This window comes from Ammospiza caudacuta, chromosome 17, assembly GCF_027887145.1.
Source record: "Ammospiza caudacuta isolate bAmmCau1 chromosome 17, bAmmCau1.pri, whole genome shotgun sequence".
Taxonomy (NCBI): domain Eukaryota; kingdom Metazoa; phylum Chordata; class Aves; order Passeriformes; family Passerellidae; genus Ammospiza; species Ammospiza caudacuta.
The window spans coordinates 7,545,988-7,573,564 of record NC_080609.1 but is presented as its reverse complement, the minus strand read 5'-3'; the positions used below and the strand labels follow the sequence as shown (position 1 = coordinate 7,573,564).

The 27,577-nt window shown below is 41.9% G+C and overlaps 2 protein-coding genes across 2 annotated transcripts in view; one reads left to right on the top strand and one right to left on the bottom strand.

Moving 5' to 3' along the window:
- The window catches only part of LOC131565426 (uncharacterized), a 68,518-nt gene extending 47,738 nt beyond the window's left edge, over positions 1-20,780 (top strand). Inside the window, exons 46-65 of the mRNA XM_058816296.1 lie at positions 618-780; positions 1,456-1,577; positions 2,951-3,091; positions 3,544-3,657; positions 4,043-4,171; positions 4,626-4,716; positions 6,412-6,431; positions 7,503-7,668; positions 8,962-9,146; positions 9,704-9,796; positions 10,067-10,271; positions 11,100-11,287; positions 11,962-12,059; positions 12,451-12,635; positions 13,689-13,891; positions 14,314-14,503; positions 15,130-15,239; positions 17,111-17,230; positions 17,603-17,742; positions 20,708-20,780. Of these exons, the coding sequence (XP_058672279.1) occupies positions 618-780; positions 1,456-1,577; positions 2,951-3,091; positions 3,544-3,657; positions 4,043-4,171; positions 4,626-4,716; positions 6,412-6,431; positions 7,503-7,668; positions 8,962-9,146; positions 9,704-9,796; positions 10,067-10,271; positions 11,100-11,287; positions 11,962-12,059; positions 12,451-12,635; positions 13,689-13,891; positions 14,314-14,503; positions 15,130-15,239; positions 17,111-17,230; positions 17,603-17,742; positions 20,708-20,780 (2,736 nt within the window). The remainder of the gene's footprint in view (positions 1-617; positions 781-1,455; positions 1,578-2,950; positions 3,092-3,543; positions 3,658-4,042; positions 4,172-4,625; positions 4,717-6,411; positions 6,432-7,502; positions 7,669-8,961; positions 9,147-9,703; positions 9,797-10,066; positions 10,272-11,099; positions 11,288-11,961; positions 12,060-12,450; positions 12,636-13,688; positions 13,892-14,313; positions 14,504-15,129; positions 15,240-17,110; positions 17,231-17,602; positions 17,743-20,707) is intronic.
- A 3,609-nt stretch (positions 20,781-24,389) lies between these two features.
- Positions 24,390-26,579, bottom strand: RMI2 (RecQ mediated genome instability 2). Its single transcript, XM_058816295.1, is given in 4 exon segments — positions 24,390-24,793; positions 25,345-25,634; positions 25,636-25,813; positions 26,573-26,579. Coding segments are annotated over 4 exon segments (624 nt in total). The 3' UTR covers positions 24,390-24,644.
- Positions 26,580-27,577: the final 998 nt, after the last annotated feature.

Genomic DNA, 27,577 nt, shown 5'->3' with positions numbered 1-27,577 from the left:
GGGCACTCAGGGGTGGCTGCCAAGCAGGGAAGGACAAATGCAGCTCCTGCTGTGTGAGGTGTTCTGCCCTTGATTTCTCCAGTAGCATGAGCAAACATTTGACTGTGGATTAGTTAGAGTTTATATTTGTTTGCTCCTATAGATGGAGCACTCATATAGGATTTATAGGAAATAAGAAAAATAATGTGCTACAAACCGAACCAGTTTTTGTAATGCAGGGACCACACATCTCTTTCTCTAAATAAGAAAAGACATCACAAGTACCTATTGTTGTTTGTGCTGTCTGCTGGATTTATTTTGTAATAGCAGGACTCTTGATGGTTTATTCTGTGAGATAAAAGAAAATCAAACTTAATAATAATCAAAGACTATTGTAAAGGGAATACTCAATTGTTTATGTATGTTCCATTATATGCAAAGACAACTTTTGTAGAAATGAAGACAAGTAGAAATGAATAGTTGCTTGTATGAGAGCAGTGGGCTTAGAGTATCATTGTACTAGACCTTTAAAAACACATTCCTACAGATCCCACAGGACTTTGGGGTACCAAAATTACACTCAGGTTTTGCCTTCTCAGAGAACTTGGGGTTTAATGTTTGCCCACTTTTATTTTTAGATAAAAATTCTTCCAAAGCAACTTATGTTTATGACAATTTACCAAAAAGGCAACAGAACTCATCTGCTGAGGCACATTGCCCTGTGGGATGGAAGAGAGATAAAGCTAACAGGCACTTACACTGGACTCTTCCCAAAGCTGCCTGGAGGCCATGGCATTCAGGGTAGGTTTCTCAAGTCTTTTACAAGTGTTCAAAGCAGACTATAAATAAACTCCATAAATCTGATTTCAAAATGCATGTCCAAAGGGTTTCAATCCTGGTTTCAGTTTAGGGCTTCTAAGGTCTGATTTGCTTTAAATTCATTATAGGGTCTGGCTGTTAGAAACATCCACTTCAGAATTCTCTTTCTGCTTTGTGAATATGGAACATAAAACTTGAGTGCTGGGTGCTGAAGGGAGCACTGATCACAGTGGCTGCTACCTTGAGGTGTTAAACCCTTATGTTGAGATTTTATAATGTGAAAATAGAGAAGATAACTGCACTTACCTGTTTGAGTGTTGTGAGCTGTTCCTCTTCCAGTGTAAGGCCATCTCAGTTTCACACAGATTATTTCCCTGGTTGTTGTTGCTGAAGTTGCTCTGGGTGTAGCTGTCAGTCTTTTGGTTATTGCAGGTAACCCCTGTTCTGCTGGTAAATAGAGAGAGGGTTCTGTTCTCACATCTCATGTTGAGCAGACATCAGCACACTGAATTCCTTGTGGCTGCTGGGTAGGGGTGTGTGTGTGAGCAGAGACCACGTTTCCCTGGGAGCCAAGGGATGTCCTGCTGCTGTGGGAAAATGTCCTGGGAAGGGTCATGATTCCTGGTGGGAAATGTTACTTGTTTGTTTTCCTTGTAGTGGAACTTCTCCATCCCCTCTCCATCCCTTTTCCACGGCATGTATGGGCCAACTTATATGTGAAACATTCAACACGCACTCACCAGGATGTCCTTACTGTCATTTGGAATGAAAAGGACAAGGTACAGTGGCCCAGAGCAAATAAATGTCAGGAGGGTATCAAGAGGGTTTCTTGGTTTTTGCTTGTTTTTTGGTTTTTTTTTTTTTTGGTTTTTTTTTTTTAAATTAAAAAAGGCACTGAGGCACAAGGGAACTTGACTATAAGGCAAACTGTCCCCCTTCTTGGATCTATAAAAAGTTCTGACTGTGAAAGCTGAGTAGCTGATATTCTTGTAGGAAGTATTTTCAGGCCATAGGATTTTTTTGTTTGCAGTAACCCCACACCTTGCTGCTTAACCAAAGGTAATGAAATGCATCAGCTTCAAAGCACTGGGTAAAGGCCTCCGAGGGTAAGTGGGAAGAATAGCACAAATGTCATGCTTAAAGGAGCTTATGGACAAAGAAATAAAATCTATGACAATTGAGCAAGTGTGAGCATTAGTTGAGATTGAGAAGGATGAAGAACTCATTGCATGGGTATAATAGTGGGTTTACCCACACAGAAGAGGACACATACCTTGCTTAGCATTTTCAGCTTTATTGATTCAGTCAAAGCTCTTTTGTATTTCATTCTTTCACTCTCCTCCTTATTAGCAAGACTTACAAATGTGGAACAGTTTAAACCAGTCTCTGTTTTCATAAAGTAAGTCATCACTATTGTTTAAAAATATAATAAGTGAAAAAAAACTTGGAGAACTTAGGGTAGGTTGACTTCCAGATGTTAATGTGGGACACTTTCCTTACTTGCTGCTAACTGTGCTATCTTTATATGTACATCTGAAATGCAGCACTTTGGCTGAGTAGTACATTATTTTCTGAATAATGGAAAGATAGAAGACAATGTATAAAGTATGCTACCACACATAAACATAAATGTGCCTGCAAAGAGCACAGAATTTTTTTTTCTTTAATAAGTGTTAAAATTCCAAAATTTACTTTAGCAGTTGTACAGAATGTATTTTTTTACTACTTCTTAAATTACCACAATTATTAAAATCCCACCACAATATTTTTCTCTCAATAACTTAGCAGAATTTAGTTCCTGATGAAGCAAATGCTTTTTCTTGTGCTTTACGTTTGCAAGTTATGTCCAATGATTCTGTGGCAGTGCAGCCTGCAGTGCCTAAAGATGAGATCAAAATTAAGCTTCAACAAACTTAAGCATTGTTCATTATTTTAGTAAAATACAGAGAGTAGTTCTGCTTTGAATTCAAGCAGCAAAAATTGTTCTAATTTTACCATTAATTTACCTCACTTCTTCAGAAAGGACTTTACTGTGCTTGTAATTCATCTGAGGACAAGGTAGAGGGAAATCTTAACTGGGTGCATGTTTGAGGTCAGTATGTGAGAGATGTTTTATTTCACAAGTTCCTTTCCCTCTGTTGATGTGGCTCAGATATCAGTGTCATCTTCTCTGAAGATTGGAAGGCACCGGACAAGCTACAGAGCCACTGCTGCCCACCCATTTAATTACACTCTGAAGGAACTGGAGGTGCATTCCCTGTCAGAAAGAAGGGGCAGAAAGTACAACCAGCAGGTGAGATCATGAGGCTGGGCTGCAAAACACACAGCTGTGATACTGCATTGACTGTGAGTGTGCCTTTCATCCCTGAGAACTGCAGAACCATGAATCATCCTGAAAAATGCAGAGAGCACTGAGTTCTGTTATCTCCTTGTGTCCAAACCAGCAGCATTGTTTCCTAGCCAACAGTCTTGCACTTTTAGTATTGACTCATTTTGGATGGGAGGAACCCAGAAGTGCCCAGGAACCTGCCAAGCAATGAAAATGAGACTTTTTGTCCATAAAGCAATGAACAAACTTCTAGTCTGCACGTACAAGAAAAACAAAACAAAAACCCCACAACCTTACAATAAAACCAAACCAGAAGCCCTTTGATACCCCTGTGAAAAAAATGTTTGCCTCCACTGTATGGGGATCATTCTGCTGGTTCTGGTCTTGCTGCTGGACAAATCCTTCTCTGCTTTCAGCTGCAGGTCTCAGGGAATGCTGGGCAGCCTGCTCACCTCCAGCTGGGGCTGGAGGATAAATCCAAGATGGACATCACTGCCTGGGGTGGCTGTGTGACACTCTCTGCAGGCCAGGTATGAGTCTTACATGCCTTGGAAGGGATGAGTGTAGCTGAATTTCTGTGTTTGATCCTCACAGAATGATTTTTTTTTTTTTGTACTTGTTACCATATGAAAGCCTTGAAGTCAACCTTTTTGTATCTCAGAGGAAGAAAAATAAATGCTGTGAAAAATTCTGTTTCATGATGCCAGACATGGTTGTACTTGGGCTGCAGCTTTCCCCCAGGACAGAGCTGTCAGCCCCTTAGGTTTGCTGGCAGAGCCTGAAGCAGGATTTCATGGGTCCAGACCATCCAGGGTTCTCACAGGGTGTGTTTTTGTCCAGGAAACCTACTACAAGGATATACTGAACACTTTTTAAATAATGACTTATATGTGTTAATTTTTTCCACTTTTCCAGCTTCAAAGAATATTAAGCATGGAACACCTGCATGCATGTGGGTCTCTAGAGCAAAGACCAACATTGTTTAGTGAATACCTAGATCTGAACTGGGATGACAAAAAATTCAAACACAACTTCACATATGAGGTAAGAGAAGGCAGTTGTATCTGTTGACTCACCATTTTTATGGAAGCTGTTCTCAGTGAATTATTTTGGTTTTAGATGTAATGTTGAGTGGATTTTAAGAAAACTTCTATAGAGCACCGTTTTTTGTGAAATATTATTTCACTTTACCTCTTACATTTTTCTCTACACAGGAAGAAAGCTAAATGGAGCATAGTTAAGAAAGAAAGGGTTCTTCCAAACTAGAGGCTTCACCTGTGCCCTAAATTTGCAAAAGTTGTAGGATGGGGACTGGTAACAAGGCTGATAAACTAAAACATTGTCAAATGGAAATCTTATGTTCTGAAAATGTTACATTAAAATCCTGAAAAACAAAAAAAAGCCAAATAACAAAATTTTAATAACAAAAGCCAGCCCAGGGATGGGATGAGTGGGTTCCAAGGAGTGTCTAAGACCTTGCTGTCATCTTTCATTGCAGAGAAATCAACTCTTGTATCCTGATACGTTTCAGTTAGAAGCTGTTCTGGAAAATATTTTCCTGACTCCATGTGCCAAACAGAAGATTCTAGGTAAAATAGAAACAAACTACACCTCTTGCCTGGATTACTATTCAAGCTTTGAGTTCTGTGACCTTCCAAATGTAAGTCTCACTTAAACACACTGAACCTATTTCAGTTTAAGTGTTATTACTCATTTGGAGACTTAGTTTTCCTCAGCTGCAACTCTTCAGAAGACTTACCATACTTCTGTAGCTTAAATAAATAAACAGTGTCATTTGATGGACTGAGGCAGAAAGGTTCTGTTTGCTACTACAGTGTATTCTATAGGTTCTTTTATGGTTGTAAACTCTCACTTCCTCCATGTTCTTTCTTTCTTGTTCCTCTTTCAGAGGTATCTTAATTTTATGTTTCTGGAGAATACCAAAACAGGCTCATAAGTGATCAAAAAGGAGACTAGAGAGGAGTAAAAGTGCTTTCCTTCCCCTGTGGGTAAACGTCTGCTGGTTTTTGTGATTGCTCTGCTGGTAGTGATGGATTTTTGAACCATAATGTAACCTTATTTTTCTATTACACACATAAACTGAAGGCCACCCATGATCTTCCTTAGGTGCATGCTGGTCCTCAGAGTTCCTTGTAGACACTCACACAGAACTTGGAACCTGCAATAAATATCTCTCTCCAGTTCCCAGTGGCTGAAACACATCTTGCCTTCCTTATTTAGTGTCAGAGCAGCTCATGCTCTGTTGGCAACAGGAAAACTTATTAAGGTGTGACAGAACCTGTTTACAATGCAAACGTGTATATGCCTGGCACTCCAAAAGCAGGTACCTCTGTACTTTTGGATCATTCTCTTCAAAGGTATCATGGTTTAAGCCTAGCTGGAAATTAAGCACCACAGCCACTCATTCAATCCCCTCTATCCCTATCCTCTCCCTGTGGAATGGGGAGGACAATCAAAAGTAAAACTTGTATCTTGAGATAAGAACAGTTTAATAATTGAAAACAAAGTAAAATAATAATAGTTACTACTAGTAGTGAAAAGGAAAAAAAACTAAATGAAGTGATGCACAAAACAATTGCTCATCACCCTCTGCCCAATGTCAGACCCCCCTTGCCAAACCCAGGTTTGCCCATTCCAGGTAACTCCCCCCAGTTTATGTACTGGACATGATATTCTGTGGGGTGGAAAATCCCTTTGGCCATGTTGGGGCATCTGTCCCAGGTGGGCTTTTGTGCATCTCCTCACCGGCCCAGCAGGAGGGACACACACACACAAAATTCCTTGACTAAGGATAAACAACTGAGCAAAACCAAAACATCAGTGTGTAACCAACCCCATTCCCATTCCAAATCCCAAACTGTACCAGCTGTTGAGAAGAAATTAACTCTATCCCAGTAGAAACAGGACAGTATTCACCTCACTTCCCATGTATCCCCAGCTTTATCAAAACGTCTGGCTAGAGTAGTTGAGAAGAGTAGGAGCAAAAAACATTGGACATTTTAACAAAATACAGTTCTCTGCAGCTGTTCCTCTGGTCTTAGGGTGTAGTCACTGAAATGCTTTGTTAGAGCACAGAAACTGAAGATGTAATGAAGACAGTGCTGTGAGGAGCAGGGAGATGTGCTGATTTTTGAAACTACAAGTTCTGTTTGTGGTGTAATTTAATCAGAATGTTGCCACTGTACAACTTCTAACTACTCAAAGCAGAGTCCATTTGTTTGGAAGAATTTGGAAGCTTTAGCACCTTTTTTGTGCATACATAGGTAATTGTTTTATCTGGAAAGCACCAGCTCAACAAAGATGACATCATTTTGCACTCAGAGGGCAGATTCCACCTTGCTGATCATGGGAGAGATGAGGGGCTGATTGGAATATCCATAAAGAATCAGAGCACTGCTGATGTGAAGAACTATTCTCTGGAAATTGAAGTGAGTTTCTATTTTATTTTACTGCCACTGGGGTTTGGTTTTCAAAGGCCTGCTGTCATCTATTTCCCAAAGAGACCAGGTGCAGGCAATGACTGTAAAACAGCAAGCAAGAAAACACTCCTGGTTTCTGTAGTGCTCTCTAAAGGAGCAGTCAGGCAGCGTCCATGCAGTGTGACCGACAGACAAAGGAAGGCACCAATATGAGTTCTCTGTAGAGCTGTCACAAATATAGCAAGTGTATTTTTGGTGGAGGCACAATTTTAAGAGGCACAAAACGGCTCATATGATGCTCATTCTGAGACAAATCTCTTCGTTTTTCTCTCCCTCCCCCATTTTACATTTGCTTTTAATTTCCTGTGAAATTAAAATGGTGGAGATACCGATGGAGACAACAGAGCGAGGCAAAAAACTAACGGGGTTGGCACCATCCAAACTCTTCATTAGCAGGAATGTAGGTAGTCAGGCACTAACTGAGACAATAGATCATCCCTTAACAAAATAATGATGATGATTTAATCATCAGTAACAAATACTAAATTATTTTTCCATTCCTCTCTCTTTAGAGAGGAGAGAGATTAAATGAGTATCAGCTGCTCTGCATCAGCTTGCTTCGTTCTGTGTTTTGGAATAAATGGCACAAATCAGCAGCTTCACAGAGAACTGACTGGGACATTATGTTTCTTTCATTGCTTCCATTAAAATTTTGTCCACAAGTCTTGTGCTATCCAATCATTCAGCTCCTGGGCCAATCACTCTGATGCTTGTGCCTCTCTCAGTGAAACTCCTGCACAGTGCACAAGCATTGGGAAACATTTCCCTCACCACTTATCCTTTTGTGGGAAGCACTGATATTTGAGCACCATCTCTAAATGATCATTAATTCTGTGTGGTGGCTTTGAATAAATGTTTTTCCTTTACTGCTGCAGTTAAGAGCCTTTGAAGATATTTGGCTAGGCCTGACAGGAACTGCTGCTTCCTCATCTGTCCAGAGCCAAATCCTGGTGGAGGGGATTATTGATCAGAAAGAGAAAGTAAAAGTAGCTGCTTCAAAAGGAAAGGAGTGTTTTCAGTACTACATGGGGTATCTGCAAGGTATGTATCTCACTGACCATGCTCTCAGCCACAGGGCTTTGGTTTAGGTCATCCTGCAAATACAAACACCATGGAGCTGGACTTGATGATCCTGCTGGGGCCTTTCCATCTGGAGCTATTCTGCAACTCCCAGTGCATTGCTCTGAAGAGACAGGAACAAAGTCGTGTCTCCAGCACTGAGCTACTCATTTCATTCAAGCTATGGTCTTTCACATAAAGAAGAGCTGAAGTTTAAAATTTGTAACAAAGTTCAGTTTGGGACACATTTTTGTATTATTGCAACATATGGTAACAAAAGACAGGATTAATTTCCTCTTGATTTAATTATCTTAAAGTTTTGTGCGTTAAGACAATCATTGCATTCCAAAGTCAGTAAAGGAAATGAGACGGGCACCTCCAGGGACTGACTGCACCACATGCTGGAACAGCTGTGTGAGCTGGGATGTGTGCAATCACTGCCTGCAGGGGACTGTCTCACAGCAGTCAGCTCTGACAGACAACAGAGAGGAAAAAAAGGCCTTTGTTTGAAGTTATGTCTGAATTCTAGATGAGTAAAGAGAGGTGAAATGAGCTGCAAGAGGTGAGGCTCATCCACATTTCAGCTGCAGTTAGAGTTGGGTGCAAACCAAATAGATTTTGTGGTATCCCAGTTGTCTCAAACTCATGTTGCTGACAATCCCAGCCCTTGTTTCACTTATGGATTTGCTATTCTACCCTTCTGCAGGGAAGTTTCTCTCAGGTTCATGTCCTCACCTGTAAGTGCTATGATGTTTTTGAGATTAGGACCATTAGTTTGTGAATCACTGAAGTGAGAAGTTTGTAGAAATGACTCAACTCAGCTCTCTCAACCCAGATTCTACGTGTACCCTGCCAACCACTTGTTTATGCTCATCAGTGCTTCTGTAGAAAAGACGTGTGTGTGTGGAACTGACAGGCTTTCATTTAAGGGCTGAGCAGTTTTGAAACATCTGCAACAAAGGACACTAAAGTGAGGACTAAAGTAGAAAAAAAGGCCTTGTAAATCAGTATGACCGAGAGATTTAGATTTACATTAATCCAGTGCTTCCTTTGCAGTAGCAAATCTGTCTGTGTAATTCATTAACAAGCCACACAGAAGAGATTAAATCCTGACAGAGATCTAATTGTCTCTTGTTTATCTCTTCTGTTTTGTTTTTTCCTCCACACCTAACACACTCAAGCTCTGATTGATCACCAAAGTAATTAAAAGCTGGCTTGAAACAATGTCTGTCAATGTTGTTCCTATAAATGAAGGCTCTTTTTTCATTCCTTAAGGGGATTTGGAAGAAGGAGTGGAAGTCAGTGCTTGTTCCGATGGGAAACACATGGCTGCCATTAACACCTATCTCAGCATCAATGGTAAAAGGCACGAAAACGTGGGACAAGTAACTCTAGCAGCTGCTAATGGAAGCTTGAGTTTTCTGGCCCATGGATGTGGGGATCCAGTTCTTAAGGCTGAGGTGAGACCCTTGAGTGGCTGTTAAATGCAGTGTGATTTTCTCAGAATTTTATTTTTTTATTTTGATGGAGCACCTTCCATGCAGGCGAGTTGGTGAGTAACCAGGCAAAATGATGCAATGTTTTAATTATTTTCACGTTGATGTGAGAAGTTACCACGGTGAGAACGAAGAAATTCAGCCATGCCTAGAGATAGAAAATACAGGACCCTCTTCTAACGGGTGGATCCTCTGAGGAGGGTGAGTAAATAAAGTGAGAGCAGCAGTAACTGCTCAGCCTGATGGTTACAAAACTGATGATCAGAATCCTGAACGTACTTTCACTTTTATTAGGGTAGGGTTTCACATACTCTCTACTTGGGGAAGGCTTTTTGCTTTCTACCATTTGTCTTTTCTGTTCCCTTGTCTGCATTGAATAATGCAGAAGTAGTTTCCCCTAAGAAATGTGAGGCCACTGTGGGTGTTTGCTGGCCCTTAAACTAGTACAAACTTTGAATGATTTGGATCCAGCACAAGCAATTTTAAGTAAGGAATTCAAGGTTTTAACAATCTTCTCACAGAACAAGCTTAATGAAATTGGGAGCCTTTTGAAAGCCACACTGACTGAGAAGATAAAGAAGTTTGATGGATACCTGTGGAGATTCAGAAGATCAGTAAGTGTCTGTACATGATCTGTGAAAACACCATGAAGTGTTCACGCAGTGTTAGTTAAACATCATTATATTGCCTGCAGCTGTTTTGTTTTGCTCAAACATTTCGGTGATTACTCCTGTGCTGACCTGTACACAGAGACAAAAAGCGTTTAATGTATCATGTATCTCTGCACCAACCCTGCAGAGTCAGAACTGCCTCGCAGTGATGTCAAAGCTTTGCTTGAGATCACTGTGTGTTTTTAAATCGCTTCTTTTTGGGAACCACTGTAGGTGCAGCATGTTGGTTTCCTGTCTGAAGCAGCTGGCTGGCCTTCAATGGCCTTGCAAAGGGCAGCAGGATTCCTGCACAGCGGGGCCACGGCTGTCACCCAGGTGTGGAAGCAAAGTGGAATTGGGCACGTTCTGAGAAGCAGGATCCCACTTTACCTGGAGAAAATTCAAGATGTTGTCCAGCAAATGCAGAATGAATTACAAAGTAAGCAAAAAAGTGCAAAACAAGAAGAGGGACAATGTCAGTGCAGGTCAAACCAAACTTCGGTGTAAACTACAAAACATACTGAATAACACAAAGGTTTCTATTTTGATCTAGGAAGAAGTGCTGAGCTTGGCTCTTAGTGTACAGAGTGGGAGCCTTGATGCAATAAGCTCTAAGAAAGCTCTCTGTGAGCACCTTTCTAATGAAATCAGTGGTGAGGCTCTTTCTTGCTCACAGGAGGCTGGGTTCAATTGGATTAGAAGAGAGTCCTTAATTCCTAAGCTGAAATATTTCTGCTAACAGTTCCCTGGCAAGCCTTTCCTCCCAAAGGGCTGTTCATATCCCTCCTTGAGTTTTTAATGCTTGTGCTAATTGGATTTCACTTGATCTGATTTTTTCCAAGCCTATCCAGTAGCCACTAATTCACTGTTCAGCTGAACTGTGGCCCATACTGAAACCTTTGAGAAATGTGGTCAGCTGGAATTAGCTGTGAGAACCTTCAGTTCTCACAAGGGCAAAACCTCACTTAGCTCTAGGCTATTCCCTCTCAAAAGTTAAATTTGGTTGATATACCATAACTGAAATCAGTTGTGACCAAACTGTCCTGTTGCTGAGCAGCAGTGTATTTATAAGGGGTCAGGGTCAGAGCAAAATGGCTCTTTCAGTTCACAGCAGTGCAATGTGCCTGACTGCCATGGAGACACAGCTGCCTCTTGTGCTTTTCTGTGCTCCCCCTTCACTTCTGCTGCAAGCTGGGTGGGACCAAACAAGCAAACAGCCATTTGTACCAAACCAGCTAAGGCTGTCTCATTAATGTGCTTGCTTCAGAGCCATTAGCAACTTTGAAAGATGCCTACTACGATGTAACCTTGAAGCCACTGGATGAAGTCTGGAAAGAGAAGACAGAAGAGCACATGAAGAAAATCCTGGCTTTCTTACCCAAGATTGTAAAAGATGTGTGGCTAATGAAACCAATTCAGATGGCATTAAAGGTTGTGAAAGCAGGCTTGGATATGGTTAGTATAACTCTGTTCTCCATTTGCAGTTCAAGGCCTACAAATTTAAGTCTCAGCTTTGAACTATGGATGCACATACACATTTTTGTTTATGGAAATAGTGCAGTTGTCTTTCTACATAATAGCTTGTGCACAGCTGATTTACTGTTCTTGCAGTATTTGTCCTGCTTTGAAAGAGTACTTTTCCAGCTAAAGGAGATGGAAAAGTCTTCAACTAAGTCTGGTTGAAATCACAGCAGCAGTATTCTGTCATTCATGTAGCTTTTACTTTTCTTGCATAGAAAGGAGAAATTGTGATTCCAATAAACAAGTGTACAAATATATCTAGGCTCTTCTAGTTGAAATGAAAAGCATAAAAGAGACATCATGAGGCTAATTTATATTACTAAAGATACCAGTCCTTTCTAAACTACTGAAGCACATTAACTTAGTGAAGCATTGCTACACTTGTCATGTTATTTAGGAGGAATATATTTCTGTCCATTGGTGCTGTGACTAGAGTCTGTCCTCTGGATATTATTAACCTCTACATGACAAGATGCTGTCAGACAGGAGGCAAATGCAAGAGACACTGAAGTAGTATTTTGCATTTCTTGATTTAAAACTCATTTGCAAGTACTGACTCTGCCCTGAAGTCACACTGAAATTGCTTTTATAATCTGTGACTCCAACAGGCTACCCAGCAGGTGCTCAGGTGGGCAGAGGCCACGTTTTCCAGAGCTGTGAGCAAGATCCGGAAGCCCTTGCTGCACCTGTACAGTTTTTCACCCAGGTAACTGGTGGCTTTGCAGGATCCCTGCTCTGGGCAGTGCTCTAAAAGGATGTGTGCATAGTTATTCTTCAGGTCAGTGTGCAGCTGAGGGTTCTGGACAGCCACCCAGCCACTCTCTGCTTTGGTCACATCACATCCTAATGTTTATTGCTGTGGGCTGCCAGACCCACTGTGTTTGAAAGGAGCTACTGGGCAGCAAGCAGGGTATCAGTAACTGATAACTGGCCTGAGGTGACCAGGGGAAGTGCAGCTCCTGGCCAGAGGAGGGTTGTTTTTGTTGTTCAAACCAGACTACAGTTCTTATGAATATTTCACTTCAACATTTCTAATAATAAAACAAGAGCATTTCATCAGTTCAGCAGATAAGGGGTGTTCCCTTTGTATTCTACAGGAACTGTTCAGTGGCAGGAAAGCTGCCAGTACTACCTAAAGCAGACCTGTCCCTGCAGCTGGCAAACGTTACCACTTACCTCATTGGAGAAAAACTAATGAGGCCTCTGCAAGACCTCTACAATCTCAACATCCTTGCAGAGTACTACAGAATCAAAAGAAGGATGATGGAGAGCCCCTTTGAATGTAAGCCCTTTCAAAGTGCTGCTTTGTTTTGTACCTGGGTCTATTTCCACTGTATAGTATTGTATTCTAAAAACTGTATCTGGGATAGGAGTTTACATAGAGATGGTCACTAATTAATAATTTTCTTATCACCTTACATATACTCTTGTAAGATGATATGTAGAAGATCAACACTCTGGGCAAAGCTGGCAGGCAGTAACACTGTTCTACTTAATATTCATGCAAATTTTGTAACTCTACACCTCCTACTCTGGAGACTAGAAACAGCAGGTGGTATTTATCTGCCTTATCCATATGCTCTTGTGAGCTGATGCTATGGTTCACTGCCACTCTCACCTGCTGGCTCTGTGTCCTTGGCACAAAGGCTTGGAAACTTCAGCTCTGCTGCCTCTAGGATGAGCAAGCTCAGCCCTACCAAAGCTTCATCCACAGTACTGCCTGTAAAAGTATTGCTACATGCTAAAGGAATGCACCAACAGTCCCAACTGTCCCTTAGAGAGAATGGCTTTTCCAGAAATCCCTTTTTAATGGTTTCCTCCCAGTACAGAGACCCAACAAAGGGCTGTGAAAGCAGCTCCTAGTGACCCAATAATCTGAGTCATCTATCAGCAGGGTTTCCTGGATTGCAGTTGTTTGATGCTCTGATTTAGAAGGGTCATTTTTAGAGACAATTTTTGAGAATTAATATTCTTGTGTTTTCTGCATAAGAATGTATAATGTGTGTGTGTTTATAAATATGACTGTCAAGTACTACAATGACAAATCAAGGTAAGCTCTGAATCCCAGTTCAAGTTTATCAGAGTTTTATGGTACTCAGGTAAATTTACAACAAAAAATTAATCATTACATTGTTTTGTTTCTGAGAAAAGTTTTTTTTTGCAGAGCAACTACATTGTAACTAATTAAAATTTAAGTGTAGTAATGTCACTGTAATAATAAGTTGAGAAATTATTTTAAGAGTATGACAGCAAGAAGCTGTGTGTTGCATTATGTGCAGCATTTACTGCTCTGTGGAAAACTCACTGATGTTTCTTCTGAAATACCATTCTCCAGATCATGCTATGATAGTTGGGAGCAAGCATCTTGTGACTTTTGATGGAAAAATGTATGATTTGGCATCAAAGTGCAGTGTTCTTCTTGCCAAGGATTTTGTTCACAGTGCTTTCACTATAATACTAAATGAGGAAACTAGGAACTCTAGATCACTGTATGTAGAGATGAATCAGACTGTGATCACCATCTACCCACGACTAAAGGTAGGAAGATAAAGTCAAACATTTTTTATTTTTGGCAAAAATTTTCTTCAGCTGACAAAAAAAGTTTTTAAAATATTAATGCTCAAAATATAGATCAGAAGCACTCTCAGCCAATGGCTTTAAAGTAACAGCTTCTTAAAAAGAAAACACCTCTCCAAAACAAAACCAGTTTGCCTCAAGGGCTGCCTCTTTGCTCTCTGTATATGACACAAACTTTTCAACTTCCCTCTGACATGGTCTAAGAGAATGGCACTGAGAGGGAGACTTTGTTTTTTTTGCTCTTTCAGAAGTTTAACACAGCCCTGTTCTTATTCCCTTAATTCTGGGCTAAGTTGTCTCATTGCACCTGTAAATTCACTGTGCTTGCCTGTGACTGAACTGTCCCTATGACAGGTGTGAAACTTCATTTTCATTTAAAACAGATATCCAAGATGTATAACTTCTCCCTTATGGAAGAGAACTGCCAAGTCCTGGATCAATCCCCTGAAAACAGTACCATGAATTCAAGGCAAGGAATCAACAAAATAGAAGTATCTGATCAGAAAGGAGTTTCTGTCTCTTGTGACTTTCAGTATGATCTCTGTACTGTCACTCTGGCTGGGTGGCACCATGGTGAGCATCAATCATGCAGCTGTTGTCAGCTGTTAGTCATTTTGCTATCTCTCTAAATTATCTGTATTACTGGTAGTACCAGCATCTGTGCTTTCACTTTTTTTTTCCCCCTCTTCACTTACACCCTGGAAATGGCCCTAGGCATTCCCAGTAATTGCCAAATAGAGCATGGAATGCACCATTCCAGGGAGAAGAGTAATCTTCTGGATTACTGCTGATTCAATGCTATAAAGCAGACAGAAATCAGAGGCACTGCAGTCAGTGCAGCCCCAAAACCTGGCTGAAATCTGCTCTAGAGCAGCTCTAGACCTGCAAGACAACTACAGAGGGAGGCCCAAAACCTCACAGTTTTTTGTATACTTGGAATGCATTCCTGTAGCATCCATGTACCCTACATTATTGTAAAAGTCACCCTCCACAGATTAGCAGAGAATGGATGTGATGTTGTGATGTGCTCAGGAGCCCATGAGCAGCTGAGACACAAGATGGCAATGCAGGCTGGGCAGCTCCTCCACAATAGAGCTGAACCTGCTGGCAGAATAATCAGAGCCCAGAGACAGCTGCTGTAATAGTCCTGCACCTACTCCTGACAATTCCTATTTTACTCCATTTCAATTTTCTCCCAGGTGTTTCAGCTGGGCTTTTTGGTACCAATGACAATGAAGCTGGAAATGAATGGATGCTGCCTAATGGTTCCTTCACTGACAACGTGAAAGAGTTCACCCAGAGCTGGCAGGTAAGGAGCTGAGGGGCTCCTGCGTGCAGGGCTGCTGCCAGAGGGCACTGTCTGACACGCTGGGCTGCCTCAGATGAACCAAAGCTCAACAGTGAAAACAGCAGCACACTGCATTGTTTTGCTGTGTCCAGCCAGGGAAAAGGTTGCACATATTTGCTAAAAACTGTTCAAGAAATCCCTATAAATAGGCATTGAATATTTTTGGCCTAGGTAGTAAGGTAAAACATAGAAGTGGTTGTTGCTGATTTTAGAAGAAACTGATATTGGAGCTAAGTATCTTTGATGTTTTCCTCCTTAGAGCACCTTCTCCTGGAATGCAAGGACAGGGGCTACTAGGTCTGGGCTAAATCTGTACATTCATCACTGAAGTTTTCTTTAGAGCTGTTAGTTCTAGCTGGGTATATTGAGCCTCTTAATTTTCTTTGTTCTCATGCTTTACATCTCATCAATAAACAAAACTTTAGAAACAAATCAGTAAGTATTTGAAAGCAAATTTGTTCTCCATCCCCACACCACTAAGTATTCAGACCTTTTTGGAAGGTTAGCTGCTGCTGTCAGTTACTGACTTGCATAAAAAGACTCCTATAACTACCATAAATAAATGTTGTAACAATTTTATACCAGTACCATTATAGCTCTGCTTAGTTCATGTATTCTGTCATCAGTTGCAAATCATCTAAATACACAAATGTGCAGTTGTACAGAACCATTTGTGAGTGCAACCTACCAAGTAAAGTAGCCTTAACATGCTCTCAAGTCATGTTGACAGGATGCTCTAAATCCCTTCCAAATCTAATTTTAAGAATCTATTACCAAAAGGAAAAGGAACCAGCATCTTACTACCACAAAGATTTTGTGACTCTTCCATTTAACCTGTCTCACAGATGTCTCAGTTCTGGGAGCAGAAATCTCATTTTCAGTCAGTACTTTACTGTAAAAGAGATAATTGCTTCAAGTATCTTGCTGTGGCAGAGATAAAGTTAATGAGCTTGCAGCCTATGTTTATGATAATGGGGCAGGATCCCAATGTGACTTGACTGACCATAGGCACAATTTTTTTTATTGCTATAAATATTCACTTCTAATATACTCATAAAAATACAAAACTCCCCAGAGACATTGAACAAAAGAATCAATTAAAAGCAATAAATAACAAACTTAGGGTCATACAGAAGCAGGGCAGTCCCGAGTGCCCACAGGGCAGATTGGCTGCACTTGCACTGTTGATTGGAAGGGCTCACACTGCACTGTGAACTCTGACTGCAGCTCGTTCCCAGGAGCTTTATCACAGCCTCTGTCATGCACTGACCCTGCAAAGGACGTCAGCAGAGCTCCACCATCACAGGGCCAAGGCTGCACAACAGGAAGTGACTGAGTGACTCCTGCAGGATGAGGTTGGCACAGAGTAAACTGCCAGTTCATTTTCCTTAGGAAGTAAAGTAACTACAGTTTACACTTGCTTAAAGAACTTCTTGGTGGTGTGGTTTTATTGTTCTTTTTTTAAAGCCACCTTTACCTATGAGTAATCCAGCAAGGGTATGAAGCTTTTCTTTTCTCCATGAGAAAGATCTAGTGAAAGCACAACTTTGACTTGTCAGACCTATACAAAAGAGAACTAGCCAACTACCTGCTGTGTCAGCAACTACACACCAAAATCCTACAGTGAATAACAGAATCAATAGCAAAAGGAAACAAGATCTAATCTGTGAGGTGCCTCTCAATATTAATGAACAATCAACATTAGAGCAGGGTACTGAACTGCCCATATTGCCCTTCAAACCAGCTCACACTAGAAATCTGGAGAACTCATCCTACCCTGATGTGCAAAAAAAACCCTAAATACACCAACTTCAGTAATTCTGTTTTCCCAGGTAAATAAGTGCAGTCTTGTACAGAAGAAAGAGAAGCCATGCCCAATTACAGCTAAGCAAAACATCTGCAAAGTGTTCTTTGAAGAACCACATTCACTTCTTAGGAACTGCTTCAAAGTTGTAAGTAGAACTTCAGCCAGAAGCAATGTCTCAATTATGTGTCATACTTCTAAGGAGGTCACATAACCATTGCAAGGATATAGAAGTTTAGTTGCAGAGAACTTTAGAAGTAATTGAAACAGCAATCCAGACGGAAAAGGTGTTTTTATCATTATAAATATAAATGGAGTTCTTTGACATCCACAGAGTAGTTGTGTGACTGCATTGCTCTTTAGGATACAGATCTAGAATTTGGAAACAGAAATAACCTCCTCACCATTAGGAAGGAAATAAAGGTTTATGAATGGTCCTAACCAGGCAGGGGAGAGGGGACACAATCCAAACCTCTGGGTGTTCCTGCAGGTCCCCCCTAACCCCTCCCTTTGTGGCCAGGTGGAGCCCGAGCCGTTCTACACCATGTGCACACAGGACACCTGTGACTCCCCGGCCCTGGGGGCTGCCTGCAGCTTGGCAGCAGCTTTTGTTCATTTGTGCAACAGGAATTTTGTCCCTGTGGAAATCCCTCCACAGTGGTAAGTTTCATTTCTTTTACCACCCTGAATATTCTGACTGCATTGCTCCAGTACTTACATGTCTCTGATGCAAGAACACACGAGAAAATAAAACTAATGAATCTGACTGTGGCCATGAGCAAAACTGATCCTATTCCCAGAAATGCTCTTCTTGCCTCTTGGCTACCTCCCCTTCCTGCTGCTCGCTCACGAGCACACCAGAGCCCATCCACTGCACTCTCTCTACTGCCTTTCTAATGTTGTCCTCATGTGCTGTGTGACAGAGGCAGAAGTACCTGCAGAATACTGTGTGATGTCCCCAGGAGCTCCTCCTCTTGGATACTGTTTCTGCTTCCATCTTTTTCTGGTCTCAATAATGCATTTGGATTCATTTTAACAATAATACAAAATACTCAGGGACTTATTTTTGTACTTTTCAGTATCTAATAATGAAATTTATCTATCTTTTCAACCTAGAATATCCAGATTATCAATACTTGTGTTTTAATGCAGCTGTCATCCAGACTGCATTGTTAAGTGGATTCCTGGAATATAGCCAAGGAAGATGAAAAGCCTGAATAGAGCAGTAGCACTTGCTTGAAATTTTTATAATTACAATCCTTCCCCACTCCTGTAGTTATAGTGCTAATTTGTGTATTCCAAAAGTGACTGGAGCCATGTGTGTTGGTAACTGGAGTTCCATTATTGATACTCTTGCCCAAGTAGTAACTCACTGAATTTTTACAAGACTGCAATGGAAACATTTACACCAAATAAATGGCAGAATCATGCAGAACAGCTAATTATGCTTTTGCTTGAAATGAAGCACTTGGGTTTACTCATTTTATGCTCCATGCTTTGCTAAGGCTTAGTAATGAGAAGAGGGTGGAGTTTATTAATATATGTATTGAAGCATTATTTATTTGCATTTGTAAACTCACTACTATCTCAAAGGACTGATTTGGTGACTATAAACCCATTTGTAGTATGCCTTGAAAAATCTACAATTATTACTTGATTTCTTACCCATTAAGGAAGGGAGTAGTATTTGCAGGTGGGTTTGTTTGCCATAAAATAAAAACGTAGAATAAGAACACTGTGTCTGTAAGAGCATCACATCACACTCCCACACACTGAAACAACACTGCCTGTCAGTATCTGCGTGAGCTGTTCAGGTCACTCAGCTCCTAAGGAGTGGATGATCAGGGCATTTCTGGGCAGCAGCTTGTAGGCAGCAAGTGGTTTTAGCTCCAGCAGTTACAAAAACTCTTCAACATATAAATATGAAATACTGAGACAAATTTTGTTAAATCTGAGTTGAGAGAATATTCAGTTGAAAATAAAGTTTTAGAATAGCTTGGTAGCTGAATGATTGCAGTCAGCTAGTGCTGCTAGTTTGCATTATCCCATTTCTGAGGAAAAGGATTGGAATGAAGGTGGACCACAAGCTCAGTTAATGAGAACATGCTAATAAAGAAGCAAAATACATTGGGGATGTACACATGAATCAACACATTGAAGACAAGAAATACTTTTTATCTATTTAGCTTATTTCATATATCCACTTTTGGACACCCTGTTTTACTTAAATTGTGAACCAGTTGAGAACAGTCCTGGGGAAAAAATGGAAGGGTTGAGGAAAGACATGAGTTAAGTCTCCAAACACGTAAACACTCTAAAGAGAAGGAAGCTGAACAGACCAAACTAAGGGAGAATTAGGTTTGACACATGAAAGAGTCTGTAATGGTTGGGTTACTCACACACAGTAACTGATAACCAGCAACAGTCATGACAGCAAAACAGAAAGTGGCTGTCAGCAGAAACAACCTCTGCACTATTTCCTAGAAATTCATGCTTGTCAAGGATCTTCCACTGAAACAGCTGAACTACTCAGACCTCATAAACTTTAGAAATCATGCTGCCCCTTTTCTCCTAAATGTGAATTTATCAAACATGAGAGAACCTTACATCTTTATTTCGGTTTAGCGATCTAAGATTAAACCGCATCTAAAACGCTGGAGTACTTTCCCCACAGTGTTTTAATGTCATAAATATATCTGATGCTATTTTCCCTTCCGAGATGTTTTTTTGTATTTCACTGTAAGGAGAACTTGCATTACATGTGATTGTACTTATCACTCACCTGGAGTTCATCTCTTCATTTCAGCTCGAGCCAGTTCTGAATGGCAGATAGCAGCCCTGAAGATGGAAGAACCCTTTCAGCACCCAAACCAGAACAGTTATTTTAGGCAGACAAGCTAGAGGCAAGAACAGGGAGAGAACAGTAGAAGTGTGAATGCATTAGTGTTAACTGTGAATATAGTGAAGTATATAAGGTATAAAAGGAAAGATTTCCACCCAGAACCCCTGAGGGCAAGAGAAATTATTTCAGTATACTGACAAGAAACTATAATCAACTAGAAGAAATCTGACAAGAAAGTATCAGTTACTCTAAAAAAAATTCTCCCATTCGGTGGCAAAATTGCCTCTCCACAAGCCTTGAACCATAGCACAAACACACTGAAAAGCTGAGAAAAGCTCTCTTCCAGCTCAGATTAGTACAAGTGGACTACTTTGTAAAAGCAGCATCAACAGCCTAGAGTCAGCAGAGATTGCTGACTTCTTTTTCTCCAGAAATGAAACTCCACCGTTCAGCAGTTCTGGAGAAAGTTATCTTTTCCAGGGAAGTGCTCCAACACACAAGAAGGCTAAGATAGAAATAAGATGGGTAAATAATGGAAAGCAGTTAACAATTTTCTTATTTTTATGCTGGTTGATTTTTTCCTTATTAATATACACACTGTTAAATGAGAAACAGCCTTCTTGGTTTCTGTGCACCAGTTTCACATTTTCCCTTTGTAAACCCCTTGTCAGTTGATGTGTTGGGAAAAGGTGACCAATATCTACCCTACCCATGAAGTAACCTTAGGGTGTTATTGCTGCTCTTGTGTGTCTCACACATGATGAATCCCTTTTTGTGTTGTAGGTCACTTGATTTAAAAATTGCATCACCTTTCTCCACAGTGCCTGGAATGCAGCTATTCCTTGGTGAAAGGTAACGCTGCAAATGCAATGTTTGCGTAATAGGCAAACACTGAAATAATGGTGTTTGGTACTCTGACATCATGCTAATAAACATCTGACTGCCTTAGTTTTACGCTGGAGTACATTTTTATTGATTATTTGTAACAACAAAGTTGCACTGACCTCTGTAGAGAGTTAGCACTGGTTGGGTTTGGCTCACAGAAAAAGCAAGCAGCTGCCTCTTATCTCGTGTGTGCTGCTTGCAGCTGCACTCGCTTTCTGAACATTTACTCTCTAGCTTGATACAAATGGAAACATGATTCCTACACTAGTCAGGAAAAAGTCCTGCAATTTTTAGCATTCCCACACACATCAGATGCTAGAAATCAAATATTCCTCTGTAATAATTTTATACCTGCACCCTTGTAAAAAGCCAAAATAGTAGTAAGTATTTCTGGAAGCTACAGAATATTTATACCAGTTACTGATTTTAAAAAACACATGATTTTCTCCCCAGTCACTGAATGTCTCGTCACCCCCCAGCTAAGCACACCAAGCCATCTCTGAAAAATGTCTTGTGGTGACAGTTTCAGAAACAAAGAAAAATATCAGCAAGTAGAGGAAAAGACTGAGAAGAGCTCAGTCAGCAATACAGAAATGCAGGAATTTAACCAAATCCTAACTTCAGACAACAACATTGAGCTGGCTGCAGACACCAGGTCTCCTCTAAAAGCTGCAGATAACTTATCACTCATAATAAAGAAGCCATTTAACCACCAATAAACATTTTTAACTGCAGCCATGTCACTCAGTCCAGTGTTTGGTATCTCTGAGCTGTTCCTAGGTTCTCCACATGCACAGTTCCTGTCTAGATACTCTTCAAAGAGTCAGGAACTTGTACAGGCCCTGGACACACCTCAAGCCCTGAAGCTCAGCAGGAGCCAGACCCAGCCCCAGTCCAACCCTAGAGCAACAGGCCAGGTGGAAACCCTGCTGACCCCATGGGCTGGGCTGGGCACCCTGCTGACCCAGGGCACCTGCCTGCACACAGGGCATGTATGAGACACCACCTGAACTGAGCAGGGCTAACAGAGCCACCATCAGGGGTGAGGGAAAAAAAAAGAAAAAAAAAATTCCAAAAGACCCCACACTTAAATGAAATGTTCCAGGTCATGTTCGTAATTGGAGATTAGCACTGAATCACAGCTGCCATAAATAAAGCATTATATCCATGTTTCTGCACTGGGAGCTGTGCCTTTCCTCCCTGTCTGACTCTGCTGTTAATGCAAAGGCAAATGCTCTGTTCACCAAATACCTGCCACAAACACAGCAGTGTCACAGGCCACAGGGTTCTTTGACTGAACTGCGTAAACCTTTTAATGAACCACTAAAACCATCCAGGCCAGACTTTTTAAGTATGCCTTATTTACTGCACAGTAATGTCACACTTGGGAAATTAAAAAATGGAGCCCACACATCACCCTCCTGCCTAACAGAGGCGAGAGAGAGATGGCAGCTCCTATCAGCAAACACAACAGCAGAGAGACGGGGGATGTGGGGAAGCCCATTCCAGGTGTCCCTGGAGGGAGGGACAGCAGTGTCCCTGCACGGCAGTTGCCACCCGCCACCAAACAGCCCTCGGGCCAACTGAGAGATCTTTGTGATTTCTCATGGATGTGAACCTCTGGAGAAGAATCACCTTGGAAAGGTTTGACTGAAGCATTTATTAGATCAATCCACCAGCTTCAGTACTTCAAAACTGGCTTTTATCTCTGCACTAGCCCTGGCTTTACCAGGACTAAACTTTTAGTAGATAACTACTGGCAACACTGCACGTTATTGAACACCTTGACTGAAGTAATGCAACTGTTTATGCCTCAGGTGCATCATGCAGTATATAAACTGTGTTATATGGCAAACACATACCATGCACTGCCTATCTCATGGGTGTCCCCACCACAGCACACCCAGGAATTCCTGCCCTAAGTGCTGCTGTGAGAGCACTCTGAGCACACCTGCCCACACCAGCTGTCCCTGCAGAGCACACAGCTCCAGTGGTGCTTCCCAGTGCAGCTTTAGTGCTTACAACTCACCTCCAACATGTCCTTTAGAGAGAACTCCACCATCTATAAAGTTCACAGAATTTCAACATATTACACCAACCCCAAAACAGATGTAACAAGAGCTCAGCTGTGACCTCCTCCTCAACACAGGGCTACAGAAGCCCCTTATCCTGCAACTCCTCAGTTACATATTCTGCTGTGCAACAGCAATAAAAATCACAAACTCATGTTCTAACTGCAGAATTTGAGACACAAGGTGAGGAAAAGGGAGAATTCCCAGTACCCAGAAATAAGGCCCTTCAGCCCAGCCTTAAACAGCCACCATCAGCCTCTCACTAGGTGAAGTACAACAGAGCTGGGAGTCAAAGCAATCTCCAGCAGCCTTTTGTTTAGAAATACAACATTCACCCTGGCTACAAGTGTCTTTTGCTTTGAACTCCTAGGAAAATAATTTTTAATATGAACTAGTCACCAGCCAATATGGCAGTCACATGAATTATTTCTGAAGGCTACAGCACTCCACAAGCAGATTTTTTCCAGAATTACAAACAAGGAATAAACCCAGACTACCAAAAGTCTTTATCTTTGTATGTCTTGGCACTTCATCAGCAGGATCTCAAGAGCACAGGACTTCCACTATCCAACTGCCTGTGATGTGATCTGGTTTGAAACACCAAACTCAGGACTGGAATTGCACTCTGATATCCAGCCCTTAGCCTGCAAAGAACTCAAATCTTTAAAGGGTGCTAGTTAGTTTCCACATGCTTTGAAAACCTGGTCCAATTAAAAAAAATTAATTACTACAATTTGATTTTCATCTTAAATTGCAAAGCATTCAATCAGAGTCTCTTCTCTTCCAACATGCATTCCTCATTAACATAACTCTATTGCTGCACAATACAGTCCCCAGTCACAAAACCATTCCACACAGATACTCCAATGCATTTGTCAGGACCCAAATTCTCTTTAGACAAGATGGAAAATAAAGAGTAGTAACATTTCTACTTTTTAAGTTTCTGGATACGATTTCATAGTTTGATTTTTTTCAGAAAAGGAATTATAAGAATAGAATACAACTCAGAATGCTAGAAATAACAGTTAAAAATAGCATACACTGGAAGGAAAAAAAAACCTTCAAAAAGAAAAATGCTCTTAGGGATAGAACACTTGTTTCTGGAGGTAAAAAGTATTTACATCTTGCACCTGGAGAATCTATTCCAAGGAATCCAGCATCACATCTTTTCATTAACTTCACTTCACTGAAACAGAGGGGTCATTACCACTCTCAGTATTTCAGAAACTAGAGAGGTATTTTAAGTACAAGACACTGCTAATTGTTACCAAGAGACACCTGTCTTACAAGCAGTTAAAAACATGGTGATTACTGAAATAGAAAACACAGGTGAAAACAATTCTTTCCAAGCACAGCCTAAATGGATTGAAACACATTTTGCCTTGATGCCAGGTACTGAGTTCACCCTGGTAGCACGAGTGCTGTGCAGCCCTTGCTGCCATGAACACCCTGCTGTAAAACACCTGCCTCAACACGAGCCCCCCCAGACAGCTGCTAACACACAGAAACAAACATACAGCCTTTTTAATGGCATGGACATCTTCATCAAAACATCAAATAGGCACTGCTCAAACATGTTGGTATAAAAACACTGGGAGACATGAACTGTGATTATTATCAGATAAGCGCTGGTCCCTACGTTTCACTGAGCCCAGCTTCTCATTGGTTTACTCCAGGAGTGGTTACACAGAATAGTCCAATGTTCTGCACCAAAAAGCAAAAGAAAACAAATTTCCAGTTCTTTTAGGCAGAAAGTAAAAGTATTAGGGGATGACTCTGTGCAAATCCTCCACTTCAAGGTTCCACATATTCTTATGAATGGGGTTTTCAGAGAGATCTGTCATCTTTATTGCTCGAAGAATGGGCTCCGGACTGCAGGACCGCACCACACCCATCACCATTACATACTTCCCTAAAAAACAAGTAAGCATTACATTTCATTAACCTTTGTATTACCATTTAAATTCATAAGCCAAATTACTTAAAGCCAAGTAAACAGTGCAAATTGAAGATGCTAATACTTGTAAGTAAACTCAAGGAATGAAGATTGCTTAGAACTAAATTTCAGAAAAGGCTTTGTTATCTGTACAATCACTTCTACGGCACATTCAACTACATTTCCACATAGAGTTAAGAGCCAAAAACCCACAAATTTATCCTGCTGTGTGAGTGGACTGAGGATAGGTCAGAGGACTGAAGTTTTAAGCAACGGGCCTATTTTGTACCACAGTTTCTGCAATACTGCAGACCAACACTTCTCCATTTGAACTGGCAGTTCTGGTGAAGGGAAAAGAAGGAAAAGAAAGCAAGATAGCGAAAAGAAAAATAGGAGAAGAATCTCTCTCCTTGTTCAGGGCCTCCTGCAGGGGGCCAGGCACGGCGGCCGGGCCTGGATGAGCCGAACCGCGTTAGAGCGGACACGGACAGGGCCCGCTGCCCGCGGGGGACCCCGGCCCGCGGTACCTGCGCTGAGGCACGGCCGGCCCTGCGGCACCTGCTCCACGCCCAGCACGGTGAAGGCGCCGCTGCCGTCCTGCAGCCGGGCCGTGCCGCCTTCGGCGCCGCGCCGCACCTCGAGCACGGTGCCCTGCATCCACACGGCCCGCAGGGCCAGCGGAGCCCGGCCCGCCGCCGCCCGCTGCAGCTCCCAGGTGCCGCCCGCGCCGCGCTCCGCCCGCCGCAGCTGCGCCGCCAGCACCTTCACCGGCGGGCCCGGCGGGTCCGGCGCCGCCCCGGCCATGCTGAGGGCGCCTGAGGGCGCGCAGCCGCTGACGGCGGGAAGCACAAGGGCGGCCCCGCCCCTGAGCGGCGGCAGCGCTGCAGCCGCGGAGCGGCCTGCGCGGAACGGGAGCTGCCGCGCGGGGCTGTGAGGGTGTGAGGGTGCACGGCGCAGGGGGTGCCCCCGCCGGTTCACCCGCCCCGTCGCCCTCGGCTGCACCGTGTGCCAGCCCCCCGAGCCAGCGCCCCTCACGTGGATCAGCCCAGAGCCTGAGTGGCCGTCATTTTGCCTGGTTCCAGTTCAGGAGCGGCCCCCTTGGTGCAGAAGGCAGTGTGAGCTGGGCTCGGTGCTGGTTCGAGCCGACGGTGCCGCTGAGCGCTGCCCCCGGCCCCTGCCGGAGCCAGCCCGGCTCCCCCCCTGCTTAGCGGCACCGGGCCGCGGTGTTCACGTGCGAGTTGAGGGAGCTCCGGTTTCGTGAGAAAACAGAAAAATGCACTTGCTGATTTTCCCAGGGATGCTCTTCTGGGGAAATCCGGAGCATAATGCACTGAAACCATGGGCAGTTTTATTATGGGAGACTTGAATTCCAAGTCTTTAACCAATTTATTTACTCTCTATTTATATTACCGACAGGCTAGTTCACTTTGCTGTAGTGTGGTATTCTTGAAATGTTATGGTTTCTTTTGGGCGGGTGGGTTGACATTTCATTTAGAAAATAAGCCAAGAAATAAGCTAATGAAGAAATAGGAGGATGGAACAAAGACAAGAATCAGGAAAACCAAAGGGATGGGTTCATTACTTTCACAAGTCCTATGACCTACAAAAGTGCAGAATGGGTAAAAATACACTGATTGCAATCATTCTTCTTTAGAAGAGCTTTTGTTTTCCATTAAAATAGGCAGTTACTTTATTTTAAAAATCTGTTTTTTCCTGAGTAGCAAAATACATCAAAAGACCTTTTTACCTACTCACCCATCATGTTGTGAATTATTTATTCAGCTTTTTCCTTTCCAAATATATTTTCTGTTTGGAGACATTCTGTAAATGGGACCGTATTCTTTTTATAGTGTAAGGAAGCAGTTAATTTTTTGTTACCACTTACAGTAAGAATAAAACATAATATTGGTAATAACAATAAAAACACTGACATCTAAGCACAATACAGAACCATGTAATCTGGCAATCAAATCATATAGCTTACAGGAATAGAAAGACATTAGATGGTTACTGTATATGAATGCACGATTTGAGCAAGGCTCACAGGAGAATATTTGTAATTTATGCCCTTAAGCTGCAGTCACTTGACAGCATCAATATTTAGTTTCACATAAAAAAAAATTAATTGTGCCAAATATTGATAAAACTATTGTATTCCTATTTGTTACTGCATAATAGGAGTGTCTAACGCTTATTAAGCCATTAAATCTACAGATCAAGGCAAGACCCCTACAAGAGTGTAATCTTCAGGAGAGACTAAAAGGTCCCTTTTAAAAGATTTGCCTTCAAGAAACAGTGTTATGAGAAGGGCAAAAGCACTGGCAACCTGCATCAAGAAATGGATTTGTGTTCCTAAACCAGAAAATCCTTATCTTTCAGTGAAATGCACAGTTATGCTGAATTCTGCAAAGCTCTTCCCCAAGACCTGGTGCAGCTCAGCACAGACACGTTCTGCAGCTGCAGGGAAAACGTCTGAGGCCTCAACAGACTGATCTGGAGGTGACCCCACAGTGTCATTCTCTGATTTAAGGGCAGCAGAGGAAGCTCAGCACACAGTTGGAAAAGGCACAGAGTTGGTGGCTGGCAGGCTCTAATTTACACTGGATTAAACATGAGCAGATTTTTGAGAGCACGGAATGCGAGAGTTTTGGTTTGTACGGATTAAAAGAGAAGGAATCAATTTCCTGTCTGCTACTACAATATGCACCTCACTTCAAAGCAATCCTCAAGGACATTATTCCTCAGGCTAACACACACATG